The 17589-nt window shown below is 47.8% G+C and overlaps 1 protein-coding gene across 1 annotated transcript in view; it reads right to left on the bottom strand.

The window, feature by feature from the left end:
• The window catches only part of LOC136871762 (uncharacterized), a 305830-nt gene that overhangs the window by 13436 nt on the left and 274805 nt on the right, over nucleotides 1–17589 (bottom strand). The window contains exon 34 of the mRNA XM_068227378.1: nucleotides 1916–2052. Coding sequence (XP_068083479.1) covers nucleotides 1916–2052 — 137 coding nt within the window. The remainder of the gene's footprint in view (nucleotides 1–1915; nucleotides 2053–17589) is intronic.

Raw genomic sequence — 17589 nt, 5'->3', positions numbered from 1 at the left:
AGGGTAAATGTGCGTAGTCACAAGTCCGTACAATACTATAACTCTAGGTCTAGCATTTTGACCCAATCAACTGCTTCATCCGATGTGCGGTGAATAATAATAAATAGCATTAGAGTACTAATGTTTGCGAACATAACTAATGTATTAGATGTAATTTAGCTGGCATTTGTCCAAAATATACGGTATTACAGGTTCGTAATTCTCATTGCCACGAACCTACTACGCTGGCGTAGCAGGGGGAGAGGTGATACTCCCACGTAGCGCGTCCCAGGTGGTGGATAGGGGGGTCCTAACCGGCTTGCCGGCGGACTTGAGGGAAATAAAATACATTTCGCGGACCAAACACAGTAACCCCTGCGGGTGAGGGACGCACATGTAGAATATACCCGCGGTATCCCCTGCCTGGCGTAAGAGACGACTAAAAGGGGCCCAAGGGTCTCTCAACCTGGGAGTGTGGATTGGCGACCACGGGGCCCTTAGCTGAGTCTTGGCATTGCTACCACTTACTTGTGCCAGGCTCCTCACTTTCGTCTATCCTATCCGACCTCCCTTGGTCAACTCTTGTTCTTTTCCGACCCCGACGGTATTAGAGCACTCGAGGCCTAGGGAGTCATTTTCACGCCCTTCGTGGCCCTTGCCTTTCTTCGTCCGTTACTTTATTTTTCGAAGTGACGGATCCCTTCTTTCTTCCTTTTTCTCTCTCTTTACCCCCTGTGGGTGGGGGACGCAGACGAATAATACACCCACGGTACCCCCTGCCTGTCGTGAGAGGCGACTAAAAGGGGCGACCAAGAGACGATTGATTTAGAACCATGAAACTACTTTTGATTCGTACCATCATGCGGGGAACACCATGGGTTGTCTGTACTTGCGAGTAGTACCACTAAATTAGGAACGAAATAGGTTTGTGATTAGTAGCAGTAAAGAGGCTGGCCTGGGGGTTTCTAGTAACCGTGCGTCGTACCCATGTGAGCACCTCCGCGGGTCTTGGCGTAGCCTGTGAGTTGTACCGCTATACGAGCGGCACCGTGGGTCTGCGTTGCCTGTAATTAGTACCCACTCTGTGAGGAACACCACGGGATAGTGCTAGTTCCTGTGGTTAGTACACCTAGGTGAGGAACCTTATCGGTTTGCGTCGGCTATGAGTGGCGCCATTGTGTGAGAAACAGTATAGATCTGCGTTCCCTGTTCGAAGTGCAATACCTGTGAATAGTACCATCTTGTGTGGAACACCGCGAGTCTTCGCTACTTTTGATTAGTACCCCAACATGACAAATACCATGGTTCTACTTTACTCGCGACCTGTACCATTCTGTGGGGATTTAGACATGGATTTTGCACCCCTTTAGACATCAAACCTCATTGTGTTTTATAAGTGGTCCCTTGGTCAGTAATACTATTATTTACGATCTGAGTCTCATCCACTGTTTTTGTTTGTTTGTTTTTTTGTTTGTTTTGTTTTTTGTTGGGTTCACGTCCATCCATTCATTCTTCATGGCTTTTATTATTTTATTTTGATCAGTGGATGAATTTGCACTTTTTGTTATTTCATTTCGTACCATTAGGGGCCGATGACCACGATGTTAGGCCCCGTTAAACAACAAGCATCATCATCATCATCATAATCATCATCATCATCATCATCATCATCATCATCATCAAGCTTTCCGCACTATTTTTCAATATTTGTTTTACGTCGCACCGACACAGGTAGGTCTTATGTCGACGATCCGCACTATTTCAGTCAGCTCCCTGGACTACGTCCGCTGCCTGAACTCGACTGTGCCATCTGGAGGAAAGGATCAAGTTCTTCCCCCAGTACCAGCGCGTACGCTCCAATAGTTCCTCGCAATCGGTAGTTCGCTACCCAAGTCTTTAACTTTTGATTCCCTAAGGGGAGCAACCCCTTGGGAACAAGCGCAACGAATCAATCTGGGTTCCAGCTTCCCTCGGTTCCTGGTTGCTACGAGAACCGATGGGCAGCATTTCAAGCTTGAAAAATCGATCCTTTTCAGTCGCTACATCGAAGGTGTCTATGGTGAACTTGAGGACCTGAAAAAAATGCGCAATGGTGGTTTGCTTCTGAAGACGAGCACTGCGCTCCAGGCCGATCAATTGCTTAAGTGCGACCACCTTGGCGATATCCCCGTCAAAGTGGAAGAGCACAAAACATTGAATCTGGTTCGTGGAGTTATTTTCCACCGTGATCTCGTCCTGAACACTGACGATGAATTGATGGAAGACATGAAGCACCGTGGCGTGACCCACGTCCGGCGTATCACACGCAAAGTCAACGGTGAAGACGTTGCCACGGGTGCGTTCATAGTCTCCTTCAAATTGTCAGTGTTGCCCGAGAAAGTCAAGGTAACAACCTATCGTTGCGATGTGAGGCCGTACATCCCGCCTCCTATGCGATGCTATCAATGTCAGAGATTCGGACACATGGTATCTCGTTGTTCGAATCCGTCAGTGTGTGGTACATGTGGGAAAGTAGCTCACGGCGCGGAGGAGTGTACACCTCCGTTCAAGTGCACTAACTGCTCTGGTCTTCATTCTCCTCGGGATCGGAACTGTCCAACCTATCTGAGCGAGAAGAAGTTCCAGGAGAACAAGACCCTGGATGGTCTTTCCTACCAGGAAGCGCGCCGCAAGTTCAATTCTCCCAATTCACCGGCCAAGACACTAGACTTCAGCTTGATAGCACAGTCCCTGCCAGGTTCCGCCTTTTCAACTGGAACACCTGCCCAGAAGATCGCTGCGCCCAAGCCAAAGAGAACAAGCTCGAAGGTCGGTCCGCCCCGGCCTTCGTCCACCAATATACCTGTGCCGGCTAGGAAACCTACGCCGGCACAGAAGGGGAAGAAGACAACGTCTCCTTTCCTCACGAGTTCGGCGACAGCCGAGCCCAAGCCGGCGGAGGCGGCATCGTCGACCAGGGCTGGGAAACCACCTCCCAGCCCGTCTAAACAAGAATCGACGGTGGGGAAAATGAACACCCTTACCAGGCGTTCTTCCACTTCTCCTACGAATGGGGCCTCACGTCCTCCACCTGGAGGGCCTGATTCTGCGCCACCGGCTCTTCCTTCTGGAAGACCTGCGCGCTCCCCTCGTAGGAGGAAACTCCACCCCCGAACTCAGTCGAAGAAACTGAAGACCTGCATCACCTCGTCCATTGACGAGGCGCTGCACATGGAGCATGAATTTCCATCTTCGGATGGGGATTTCAGTGTAGGTTAGGTTAGGTAGCATTACACTGCTCCTATCCTAAACCTTAGAAGTCCACACTTCTAATATGGCACTGTTACAATGGAATTGTAATGATTATGATAGGCACCTTGCTGAGCTGCGCCAGCTCATTAGCGAGTATTCGGTGAGTATAGTCTGTATACAAGAAACAAATTTCCGGCCAGATCATCATTCGGTATTGAGAAATGTTCGACTATACTCGACAGAACGACATTATGCTCACCGGGCTTCCGGTGGCGTTGGCATTTTTGTCCGTTCTGATACCTACAGCGAGGAGGTTCCAATACGAACCCAGCTGGAGGCCGTAGCTGTTCGCTTTCCGCTGCCTGTCATAACAACAGTGTGTATATCTTCCACCCGGCCAGTTTCTCAACATCAATGTGTCACTGACCTTATCGATCAGCTTCCACCTTCCTTCCTCTTGTTGGGCGACTTTAACGCCCATCACCCCATTTGGGGCTCTGAGATGCCTTGCCCCCGGGGAAGAGAGCTGGAAACATTAGGAACGGAACTGGACTTATGTATTTTGAACAGAGGGGAACTAACACACTTCAGTGTACGTTACGGCACATATTCTCGCATAGACGTAAGTCTATGCAGCCGAACGTTGGTTCCGCTGTTTTGGTGTAACACACACGACGATCTTTGTGACAGTCACAATTTTCCCATAATTCTTACTTTGCTGAACCAAAAATCCGTTGCTGCTCCTCCTCGATGGATTCTTAAACATGCCGATTGGCCAAAGTACACATCACTAGCTGTCTTTAACGACGATATCCGGCAGACCGTCGAAGAAGAATTAACTTATATCACCAACGTTATTCTTGCTGCTGCTCAGGAGTCCATTCCGTTCTTCTCGGGGAGTCCTCGCCGTAAACTCGTTCCTTGGTGGAACGAAGAAATAGCAGCAGCTATCAAAGAACGCCGTCGCGCTCAGAAACGTTACCGTAGACAGCCTACTGCGGCCAACTTGATTACATTCAAGAAACTCCGCGCTAAGGCGCGAGTTCTTATTCGACAAAGTAAGAAGGCTTCATGGGAGAGATATGTGTCGTCTATGACGTCACATACTCCATCATCTCAAGTGTGGACTGAGCTTCGACGAATTTCGGGTATCCCAGGATCATCTCCCGTACCGGGAATCTCCATTGCAGGCAGTGTCGTCACCGGCCCTCTCGCGATAGCGAACCATCTAGCTAGTCATTTCGCGGATGTATCTGGCTCCGGGAATTATCATCCTGATTTCCTCGCTCTGAAGCGGGAGGCAGAACGTCGTCATCTTACTTTTGCCACTCAAGCTACAGAGGACTATAACGTGGCCTTCGCGGAGTGGGAACTCCGCAGCGCCTTAGCGCTTTGCAAGGACACGTCTCCCGGACCAGACAACATCCATAACCAGATGTTGAAACACCTTAGTGATGATAGTTTACTATATCTCCTTCGTGTGTTCAATCGAATCTGGATAGAGTGTGATTTTCCATCTCAGTGGCGAGAGGGCATAGTCATTCCAGTCCTCAAGCCTGACAAAGATCCTAAATATGCAGGAAGATACAGACCGATTTGTCTTACAAACTGTCTATGTAAGCTTTTTGAGAGGATGGTCAATCGCGGACTTGTGTGGTGTCTGGAGAAACAAGGACTTTTATCGGAGTACCAATGTGGTTTTCGAGCCACTCGCTCGACTACTGACCACCTGGTGTGCCTGGAGAGCTCTATCCAGGATGCGTTTCTCCGTAAACAGCACTTGGTAGCTGTTTTCTTTGACTTCGAGACGGCTTACGACACCACATTGCGATATGGTATCCTTTCAGTCCTGCATCAATGGAGATTTCGAGGCAACTTGCCGGCATTTATTGCGAATGTTTTGTCCCTCCGTCTATTCCGTGTCCGAGTAGGGAGGACATATTCGCAATACCACGTTCAAGAAAATGGAGTTCCACAGGGATCAGTCCTTAGTGTCACTCTGTTCGCGATTGCCATAAACGGTGTTGTTGCTGCTGCTGGTCCAGCAGTAACACCGTCCCTATATGTGGACGATTTTGCTCTGCACTATAGGTCGTGCAGTATGGCAGTCGCAGAGCGACAATTACAGCAAGCTATTCGGAGGGTGGAGCGGTGGGCCTTAGAACATGGCTTTCGGTTTTCTGCCGCAAAGACTTCTCTTGTCCACTTTTGTCGTCAACGTACTCTTCACCCGCATCCTGAGCTTTATTTAGACTATGTCGTTCTTTCAGTTGTTGATACTTACCGATTTCTTGGGCTCCTTTTTGACAGTAAATTATCGTGGGAGCCACATGTGAGGCAGTTAAAAGTGCAATGCACTAAGAAGCTTAATCTCATGAAGTTTCTTAGCAGCACTTGTTGGGGGACTGATCGTACGGTGCTCCTACGATTTTATAGGTAACATATTTTACCCGGTTAGACTACGGCAGTGCAGCATATGGCTCAGCAAGGCCAGGTGTCCTTTCCAAGCTGAACAGCATCCACCACAGCGGGGTTCGGTTGGCGACGGGAGCTTTTCGCACAAGCCCCGTAGGTAGCCTGCTCGCTGAGTCTGGTGTGCCGCCTTTACATCTGAGGCGCCTGCAAATGCTTCTTACGTATGCTGCTAATTTGCGACAGATGCCACTTCATCCCAGCTATCCTTGCGTGTTCAACAATGGCAACCGTTTGCTATACGCCGCTTGTCCTCGAGCAACGCGGCCGGTTGGAATACGCTTGGATAGCTGTTACAGATTGTTTTGACGTACCTTCGGTTCCTTGCCTTGCCAGATATTCAAGTGGGGTACCTCCGTGGGTCGTACGACGACCTGAAATAATCCTCGATCTGCACACTGGCCCGAAAGAAAACACGGACCCTTCGATTTATCGGAGGCTCTTCCTGTCCGTTGTTGGCCGCTATCCAGGTTCAGTCGTCGTCTACACGGATGGTTCAAGGACAGGCACGAAGGTGGGCTGTGCGTTCGTTGTCGGAAATGATAGGTTCCTTTTTGCTCTCCCGGAAACCTGTAGTGTGTACACAGCGGAGCTCAATGCTATCTGTAGAGCTGTGCGGTACGCACTGTACAATGAGCGCCGACACTTTCTTGTGTGTACTGACTCCTTGAGTTCGCTTCCGTCTATTGATACTTGTTTCCCTCGGCACCCTTTGGTGCAGCGGATCCAGGAACTGCCTGCCGTGTGTTCGGATGCCGGCACCAGAATTACGTTTTTGTGGCTCCCAAGCCACATGGGCATAGAGGAAAACGAGTTAGCAGATCAGGCTGCCAATGAGGCAGGTACACTGCCCCCGTTGCCTTTCAAGGTTCCAGCAAGTAATATTCGCTCTCAGCTGAGACATCTGGTCATGTCCCATTCGGAGATGGAGTGGCAGGCCATTCCACTTCCCAATAAGCTGCGAGCGATAAAAGGAACAACGAAGGTTTGGAGGACTTCCCTTCGGGCTTCGCTGAGGGAAGCCGTGGTATTATGTCGTCTTCGGATCGGCCATGGTATCCTGACTCTCTCGCATCTTTTGAAAGGGGAACTGCCTCCGATGTGTACATGCGGCGAACACCTTACCGTGGTACACATCCTTACGGAGTGTGTGGACCTGGTCGATCTGCGCCGTAGTCTTAACCTTCCGAGTACAATCTCCCTTATCTTGCGAGATGACGAGCAGTCAGCAGACCTCGTCATCCGCTTTATGAGGAATAGTGGTCTGTTTTATCGTGTGTGATGATGTCCTTTGTCCTAGTGTTTATTTTTGTGTCAATAGCGCTTTTATCCCATTGACTTCATTTCAGTTCGTGTTGCGCATTTTAATGTGTTCTTTTAAAGTCTAATTTAAAGTACGTATATATGTCTGTCCTAGCAAGCAATGCTTTATTCCTTCGTCTCCTGTATTTTCTCTTATTTTATTACAAAATAAGGCATTGCGACTCAGATCCACTGATTGTTTCAATCTCATACTCATTTTCCATCACCATTTTTTAAACTCTAGTCAGTGGATACGTTTTAAAATTTTAACTGTCATGTATCCTGTCGTCCATCTCATTCCATTAGGGGCCGATGACCTTCGATGTTAGGCCCCTTTAAACAACAAGCATCATCAGTTCCTCGCAATCGAGGCCTCCGGTCGTCCAGAAAGACACTTACTATAGGATGGACTATAGCATCGCTCATAACGCGGTCACTTTCATATTGTGAAAGACAAGGATGAGACTGAAACAGGTCAATGAAACTAACACGTTGTGTAGTGTAAACACGAAATCTTGAAAGAAAAAAAGGCTGGAAAATGGGCATCGATTTGTACTTCTCCAAAATGAATGTTCTGATATTTTCCGAAATTACTCAAGTATACCACAGGGTTCTAATATAGGACCAAGTGTACTGTTTAGTTTTATGACACGTGATTTACCAAACGAATTGAAATTCTCACATTGTTTATTATTTTCTGATGAATTGAAACTATACAATGTATTTACCAGTGAGAATGACATGTACCATCTTCAAAGTCATATTAACTGTGTAATATCTTTGTGCAGTGGGAATCATTTACTATGTAATATATTGAAATGAAAAACCTATGTCGTTCACAAGGAAATATGAACAATTGCATAAAAGTATTATATCAATAATATCGGAATTGACGTATGCCCAGACCAGTGGCGTTTCTCAAATAATGGCACTAAGCACAGCTAATCCCATGGTTGCAGTTCTTTCATCGCTTGATCGCCCCTTTTAGTCGCCTCTTACGACAGGCAGGAAATACCGTGTGTGTATTCTTCGCTTACGTCCCCCATCTCCTGGGGGTAATGGTTGATTTATTTGCACGTAAAATAACTCTTGGGGGAGAAAATTCTGGCACCTCAGCGTCTCCGCAAACCGTAAAAGTAGTTAGAGGGACGTAAAGCAAATTACATTATTATTAAAAGTGCCGTAGGGTATTCGTAATAGAAGCCTTATTATTGGACAGGAAGTGCCGATAGTTAAAATGATGACTAATTGACCCGTTTAATTAAAGCTTCCGTAATAATAGTCATAATATAATGCAAATAATAATGGTTTTTACGTTCCACAATGTACTTCTTACGGTTTTCGTAGGCGCCTAGGTGCCTGAATTTAGTCCCGCTGGAGTTCTTCTACATGCCAGTAAATATACCGACACGACGCTGACGTATTTGAGCACCTTCAAATAGTACCAGACTGAGCCAAAATCGAACCTGCCAAGTGGGGTCAAAAGCCAGCACCTTCCTCAGTGTGGCACCAATCATCTGACCTGCATGGTTGATCGGTGTAACTTACCTGGAGTTCCTGATAGGTACGTTACTAGATTTTGCAGAGGAAGCGTCGCTTCGTCTACGCAGAACCATGTGGTTTTTACATAATGGGGCACCACCTGATGAAAGCCGCTTACTGCTTGCTCATTTGGATCAGACATTTCGACGACGTTGACTCATCAATTGGCCCGCCAGATCTCCAGACCTTAATCCAGTGGATCTTCATGTCTGGGGAGATATGAAAAACAAAGTGTATCGAACTGAAGTAACCATCTTCGGATGACCTCCAAGGACGTATTTTTAAGCAACAGAGGATATTTGGAACAACACTGGTGTCTTGGTTCGAATGCGTCGCAACTAAATTCGGAGAAGTGAAGCCTGCATAAAAGCCCACGGTGGTCACTTTGAGCAATTGCTACGAGTATCACTTTGGTATGACAAATGCTACGTCGTTTCTGCAGCGTATTGACTTGAGAGTACAGTACAGAATCGATTTAGTTTCATGAGTCTCGATAGTTCGATACCCTCATAAATATGAGCAGAAGAATTGAAGTACCGGTAACAAAAGTTATAAATCGTGGTTTTCAATGCTCGAGTGCCCTGTACGTGGTGAAAGCTGAACACAACCCACAGAAGACGTGCTTGTTAAAACGGTAGACATTGACCTTGGACGCAGTTCGGCAATTCCTCAATCCTAGTCTGCGCGTGGTTTAGGTTCATTACGTGTGCTCGAGCAGTTTATATTTTGCTTTTTATTTACTACGAGTTAAAACAGACACTCTTTACGTTTTTAAGAGCCGATGACCTTAAAACAGCAATCATCATCATCATTATCTTAATTAGGGGCCGATGACCTCAATGTTAGGCCCGTTTAAACGACAAGCATCATCATCATCATCATCATCATCATCATCATCATAATCATCATCATTATTATCACATTTAAAAATTAAGTCAAATGCGTATTTTTACATTAATTACTACTGAAATAGGAACTATAACGTTTAACTTAAGTAGGTTGCTTAGTGCGTTTTTTAATTTACAAAAGACAATATAAAATTTATTTTAGTGTTAGGCAGTCTGTATGTTTTTGTTTTCTAACTACTGTGGTGTAATGTTTAACATAAGTAAATTTTTCGTGTAGTTTCGTAAAGCCGTGTTTTGCTATTCGAGATAGTCTCGTTACTGTCCACCTGGAAATATCCAGCCCCTACTGTATGTTAGTTCATTCTTTTCTACAACAGAGTGTTACTCTTACAACTGTAGTTCCTACGACCGTACCACTCTTATGTCTGTGTCACTAATGTGAGCCTTGTTCGGCTATATCCTGCTTGACTATGAGGCTTCCGTTACAGTCTTTTTCTACTGGAGACTTAAGTCTTATCTGAGGTGTATTCTACCGGATCGTCTTAACACGCAGTAGCGTAATCTGCTGTGATTTGTTATTAGCACCATCATAGTAAAATATACGATGTAGTTATGGCGGAATCCTCTTAGATACGTTCGACATCTGTGAATTATGTGAACCATGAAACTACTTTTGATTCGTACCATCACGCGGGGAACACCATGGGTTGCCTATACTTGCGAGTAGTACCAGTATATTTGGTACGAAATAGGTTTGTGATTAGTAGCAGTAAAGAGGCTGGCATGGGGGTTTCCAGTACCTGTGCGTCGCACCCATGTGAGCAGCACCGCGGTTCTGGGCGTAACCTGTGAGTTGTACCGCTATATGAGCGAAACCGTCGATCTGCGTTGCCTGTGATTGGTGCCCAGTATGTGAGGAACCCCACGGGAATACCGGCGCCCGTGATTAGTACACCTAGGTGAGGAGCCTCATCGGTTTGCGTTGGCTATGAGTGGCGCCATTGTGTGAGAAACACCATAGGTCAGCGTTACCTGTACGAAGTACAATACTTGTGAGTAGTACCATCTTATGTGGAACACCGTGAGTTTCGCTACTTTTGATTAGTACCCCAACATGACAAATACCATGATTCTACTTTACTGGCGACATGTACCATTCTGTGGGGCCTTAGACATGGATTTTGCAACACTTCAGACATCAAGCATCATTTTGCTTTATATGTGGTCCCTTGGTCAGTAATACTATTATTTACGATCGTTTTTTGAGTCTGATCTACTATTTTTTTGTTGTTGAATGTAGGGTTCATGTCCATCCATTCATTCTTCATGACCACGAACCTACTACGATGGCGTAGCAGGGGGAGAGGTGATACTCCCACGTGGCGCGTCCCAGGTGGCGGATAGGGGGGTTCTAACCGGCTTGCCGGCGGACTTGAGGGAAATAAAATACCTCTCGTGGACCAAACACACTACCCCCTGCGGGTGGGGGACGCACATGCAGAATACACCCGCGGTATCCCCTGCCTGTCGTAAGAGGCGACAAAAAGGGGCGACCTAGGCGCGGACATGGATTGCGGTTTGGTATAATGTGTTGGACCTCCTGTGGATGGGAGAGGCTGAATACATCCATAGGTAATCCCTGCCTGTCGTAGAAGGCGACTTAAAGGGTCATGTGGCCATGGTCCCCTCTTTAGTTTTTTATTATTTTTCCGAGGGTCAGATGTAGACCATTCGAAATTTTGATGTGCGTGCTGCTCGGCGATGGAACTCCTATGTGTGCGACTACGCTCGAAAGCCCGTGCCAGCAACCACCCAGGACGCGGCGGGTGGGAGTGTCATGTACCCGGGCAGTGGTATCCGCCTGACAACGCAGGTCCCCGCACAGCCGAATGCCAGAAGGACATATTCTTATTAATTATTTTTATTTATTTTTTCTATATTTAGTGCTCTGTACACGCTATGGGGTACATGATATTGCGGGTGACTGGAGGAAGGGAGTCTTAGTGCTCATTGCCTCAGTCATCCCGTATTAGGCATCGTCCAACATCGGACCCCGGGCAATACCTGCTATGACCAGGTGGGTATTGCCTTGGCTGCTTGGTTCGGCTACAGAGACCCCTGATCGGAGTGGGTGGCTTTCGGGGAGGATGCTATCGGGCATGGCTTCCAAACGAAGTCGGCTCTCTCAAGGTGGTCGCCCACCTAAGTCTTTAACTTTTGCTTCCCTGAGAGGTTCAACTCCCTGGGAACATGCGCAGCGTGAAGGAATGGAATCCAGCTTCCCTAGGTTTCTGGTCGCTACCAGAACCGATGGGCACGAATTTAAGCTGGTGAAGTCGATCCTGTTTAGTAGACACATCGAAGGCGTCTATGGCGAACTGGAGGAACTTAAGAAAATGCGCAACGGTAGTTTGCTTCTAAAGACTCGTACAGCACTGCAAGCTGAACAGTTGCTTAAGTGCGAGCACTTTGGCGAAATCCCCGTCAAAGTGGAGGAGCATAAGTCCTTGAACCTGGTTCGTGGAGTGATTTTCCACCGCGATCTCGTCCTGAACACTGACGATGAATTGATGGAAGACATGAAGCACCGCGGCGTGACCCACGTCCGGCGTATCACACGCAAAGTCAACGGTGAAGACGTTGCCACGGGTGCGTTTATAGTCTCCTTCAAATTGTCAGTGTTGCCAGAGAAAGTCAAGGTGATAACCTATCGTTGCGATGTGAGGCCGTACATCCCGCCTCCTATGCGGTGCTATCAATGCCAGAGATTCGGACACATGGTATCTCGTTGTTCGAATCAGTCAGTGTGTGGTACATGTGGGAAACTAGCTCACGGCGCGGAGGAATGCACACCTCCGTACAGGTGCACTAACTGCTCTGGTCTTCATTCTCCTCGGGATCGGAACTGTCCGACCTATCTGAGTGAGAAGAAGATCCAGGAGAACAAGACCCTGGATGGTCTTTCCTACCAGGAAGCGCGCCGTAAGTTTAATTCTACCAATACACCTGCCCGTACACTCGACTATAGCTTGATAGCTCAGAGTCTTCCAGGTTCGTCATTTACAACCTCGACACCTGTCCAGACCGCTGCGCCCAAGGCGACTGTTGCTGCTCCCAGCAACGCCGCAAATAGTCAAAGCTCGAAGGGGGGATCACCCCACCTTCGACCAACCAGAAGTATGTGCAGGCTGGCAGTTGCCAGCCGGCACAGCAAGGGGGGAAGACTAAGTCTCGCCCCCCCAGGAGGTCGACGAAAGTCGTGCCCCAGCCGGCGGAGGCGGCATCGTCGACCAGGGTTGGGAAACTATCTCCCAACCCGTCTAAACTATAACAGAAAAAGGGGAAGAAGAGCGCCCGTCCTGAGCGCTCTCGGATTTCCCCTGCGAAGGAGAAGTCATGCCCTCCATCAGGAAGATATGAGTCTGCGCCGGGAGACACTCCTGCTCCCAAACCTGCGCGCTCTCCTCGTAGGGGACCCCTCGCGCCCGAATAGCGTCGAAGTTCTGGGCGGCACCCCTGCCATCTTTTGATGACGGGATGGATGTCGCGCTGTCCTCTACATCTACGGATGTAGAACTAGATAGTGTTTAGGCTTACGAGCATTTTGTCGCTCATAACCTAACACTCCTTTTATAGTCCACACTATGGCACTGTTACAGTGGAATTGTAATGGTTATGACAGGCATCTTGCTGAGTTACGTCAGCTGATTAGTGAGTACGCAGCGAGTATAGTCTGTATTCAGGAGACCAATTTCCGACCTGGTCATCACACGGTTTTGAGGAATTTCAAACTATACTCGACAGAACGATACTATGCTCACCGGGCTTCCGGAGGCGTTGGCATTTTTGTACGTTCTGATAGCTACAGCGAAGAGGTTCCATTAAGAACCCCTCTTGAGGCTGTAGCTGTTCGCGTCTCGCTGCCTGTCATAGCAACAGTGTGTAATGTTTACCTTCCACCAGGCCAGCATTTGAACATCAATGATGTCGCTGATCTTATGGATCAGCTTCCACCACCCTTCCTCTAATTGGGTGATTTTAACGCCCATCACCCCATATGGGGCTCTGAGACGCCTTGGCCCCGAGGAAGAGAGCGGGAAACACTTCTATCAGATCTGGATTTATGTATTTTGAACACAGGGGAACCAACTCACTTTAGTGTACGTTACGGCACATACTATCGCATCGACGTTAGTCTATGCAGCCGAACGTTGTTTCCACTGTTTCGGTGGAATGCACACGATGATCTCTGTGACAGTGACCATTTTCCCATCGTTCTTACTTTGTTGAATCATAAACCCGTCGAGGCTCCCCCTCGATGGATTCTTAAACACGCTGATTGGCCAAAGTACACATCACTAGCTGTCTTTAACGATGATGTCAGGCGGACCGTCGGCGAGGAAATAACTTACATCACCCAAGTTATTCTTGCTGCTGCTGAGGAGTCCATTCCGTTTTTCTCGGGGACTCCTCGCCGAAAAATCGTTCCTTGGTGGAACGATGAAATAGCAGCAGCCATCAAAGAACGCCAATCAATCAATCAATCAATCAATCAATACTAATCTGCATTTAGGGCAGTCGCCCAGGTGGCAGATTCCCTATCTGTTGCTTTCCTAGCCTTTTCTGAAATGATTTCAAAGAAATTGGAAATTTATTGAACATCTCCCTTGGTACGTTATTCCAATCCCTAACTCCCCTTCCTATAAATGAATATTTGCCCCAGTTTGTCCTCTTGAATTCCAACTTTATCTTCATATTGTGATCTTTCCTACTTTTATAGACGCCATTCAAACCTATTCGTCTACTAATGTCATTCCACGCGATCTCTCCGCTGACAGCTCGGAACATACCACTTAGTCGAGCAGCTCTTCTTCTTTCTCTCAATTCTTCCCAACCCAAACATTGCAACATTTTTGTAACGCTACTCTTTTGTCGGAAATCACCCAGAACAAATCGAGCTGCTTTTCTTTGGATTTTTCCAGTTCTTGAATCAGGTAATCCTGGTGAGGGTCCCATACACTGGAACCATACTCTAGTTGGGGTCTTACCAGAGACTTATATGCACTCTCCTTTACATCCTTACTACAACCCCTAAACACCCTCATAACCATGTGCCGTCGCGCTCATAAGCGTTACCGTAGACAGCCTACTGTGGCCAACTAGGTAACATTTAAGAAACTCCGCGCTAAGGCGCGAGTTCTTATTCGACAAAGTAAGAAGGCTTCATGGGAGAGATATGTGTCGTCCATGACGTCACATACTCCATCATCACAAGTGTGGACGAAACTTCGACGAATTTCGGGTATTCAATGATCATCTGCTGTACCGGGAATTTCCATTGCAGGCAGTGTCGCCACTGATCCCCTCGCGATTGCTAATCATCTTGCTAGTCATTTCGCGGATGTCTCTGGCTCCGGGAATTACAATCCTGATTTCCTCCCTCTGAAGCGGGAGGCAGAACGTCATCACCTTAGTTTTGCCACCCAAGCTTGAGAGGACTACAACGTGCCCTTTACGGAGTGGGAACTCCGCAGCGCCTTAGCGCTTTGCAAGGACACGTCTCCTGGACCGGACAACATCCATAACCAGATGTTGAAACACCTTAGTGATGATAGTTTACTATATCTCCTTCGTGTGTTCAACCGAATCTGGACAGAGGGTGATTTTCCGTCTCAGTGGCGAGAGGGCATAGTCATCCCTGTCCTCAAGCCTGACAAAGATCCTAAGTATGCAGGAAGTTACAGACCGATTTGTCTTACAAATTGCCTGTGTAAGCTATTTGAGAGGATGGTAAATCGCAGACTCGTGTGGTGTCTGGAGAAACAAGGACTCTTGTCCGAGTACCAATGTGGATTTCGAGCCGCTCGATCCACCACAGACCACTTGGTACGCCTGGAGAGCTCTATCCAGGATGCGTTTCTCCGCAAACAGCACTTGGTAGCTGTCTTCTTTGACTTGGAGAAGGCCTACGACACCACCTGGCGATATGGCATCCTTTCAGTCCTGCATCAATGGAGATTCCGAGGTAACTTGCCGGTATTTATTGCGAATTTTTTGTTCCTCCGTCTATTCCGTGTCCGAGTAGGGAGGACATATTCGCAATACCACGTTCAAGAAAATGGAGTCCCACAGCGATCGGTTCTTAGTGTCACTCTGTTCGCGATTGCCATAAACGGTATTGTCGCTGCTGCTGGTCCAGCCGTAATACCGTCCCTATATGTGGATGATTTTGCTCTGCACTATAGCTCGTGCAGTATGGCAGACGCAGAGCGACAGTTACAGCAAGCTATTAGGAGGGTGGAGCAGTGGACCTTAGAACATGGCTTTCGGTTTTCTGCCGCAAAGACCTCCGTTGTCCACTTTTGTCGTCAACATACACTTCACCCTCATCCTGAGCTTTATCTAGGTAAGGTCGTTCTTCCAGTTGTTGACACCTACCGATTTCTTGGGATCCTTTTTGACAGTAAATTATCGTGGGAGCCACACGTGCGGGAGCTAAAAGTGCAATGCACCAAGAGGCTTAACCTCTTGTAGTTTCTTAGCAGCACTAATTGGGGAGCTGACCGCGTGGTGCTCCTGCGATTCTATCGGGCACACATTTTATCCCGGTTAGACTACGGCAGTGCAGCATATGGCTCCGCAAGGCCAAGCGTTCTTGCGAAGCTGAACAGTATCCACCACAGCGGGGTGAGGTTGGCGACGGGAGCTTTTCGTACTAGCCCCATCGCTAGCCTGCTCGCTGAGTCTGGTGTGCCGCCTTTACACCTGAGGCGCCAGCAACTACTACTTACGTATGCTGCAAATTTGCGACAGATGCCACTTCATCCGAGATATCCCTGCGTATTCAACAATGGCAACCGTTTGTTGTACATTGCTCATCCTCGTGCGACGCGGCCGGTTGGGATACGCTTGGATAGCAGTTATGAATTGTTTGACGTACCTTCGATTCCTTGCCTTGTCAGACAACCAAGTGGGGTACCTCCGTGGGTTGTACGACGACCTGAAATCATCCTGGATTTGCACACTGGCCCGAAAGGAGACACGGACCCTTCGATTTATCGGAGGATCTACCTGTCCGTTCTTGGCCGCTATCCAGGTTCAGTCGTCGTTTCCACGGATGGTTTATGGACAGATACGAAGGTGAGCTGTGCGTTCGTTGTCGACAATGATCGGTTTCTTTTTGCTCTCCCGGACACCTGTAGTGTGTACACGGCAGAGCTCTATGCTATCTGTGAGGCTCTGCGGTACGCACTAGACAACGAGCGCCGACACTTTCTCGTGTGTACTGACTCCTTGAGTTCGCTGCAGTCTATTGATACCTGTTTCCCTCGACACCCTCTGGTGCAGCGGATCCAGGACCTGCTGGCCGGGTGTTCGGATGCCGGCACCAGAATTACGTTTGTGTGGCTCCCCAGCCACATGGGCATAGAGGGAAACGAGTTAGCAGATCAGGCTGCCAAGGAGGCAGTTACACTGCCCCCGTTGCCTTTCAAGGTTCCAGAAAGTGATATTCGCTCTCAGCTGAGATATCTGGTTATGTCTCATTGGGAGATGGAGTGGCAGGCCATCCCACTTCCCAATAAGCTGAGAGCGATAAAAGGAACAACGAAGGTATGGAGGACTTCCCTTCGGGCTTCGCGGAGGGAAGCCGTGGTATTATGTCGCCTTCGGATCGGCCACGGTATCTTGACGCACTCCCATCTACTGAAAGGAGAACCCCCTCCGGTGTGTACCTGCGGCGACCATCTTACCGTGGTACACATCCTTACGGAGTGCGTGGACCTGGTCGATCTGCGCCGTAGTATTAACCTTCCGAGTACTATCTCCCTTATCTTGCGCGATAACGAGCAGTCAGCAGACCTCGTCATCCGCTTTATGAGGGATAGCGGTCTGTTTTATCGTGTGTGATGATGTCCTTTGTCCTAGTGTGTTTTGTGTCACTTTCGCTTTTATCCTATTGACTTAATTTTAGTTTGTGTTGCGTATTTTAATGTGTTATTTTAACGTCTCTCGTAAATTATGTACTACCAGGCAATGCCTTATTCTTTTGTTTTCCTGTAGATTCTCTTATTTTATTAGAAAATAAGGCATTGCGTATTAGATCCACTGATTGTTTTAATCTCACCCTCATTTTTCACCATCATTTTTTTAAACTCTACTCAGTGGATATGTTTTTAAAATTTTAACATCATCTCTCATGTCGTTTATCTCGTTC

Source organism: Anabrus simplex, chromosome 4, assembly GCF_040414725.1.
Source record: "Anabrus simplex isolate iqAnaSimp1 chromosome 4, ASM4041472v1, whole genome shotgun sequence".
In the NCBI taxonomy this organism is placed as follows: Eukaryota; Metazoa; Arthropoda; class Insecta; order Orthoptera; family Tettigoniidae; genus Anabrus; species Anabrus simplex.
The sequence above is the reverse complement of the archived record's forward strand: the minus strand, read 5'-3'. Positions and strand labels throughout refer to the sequence as shown.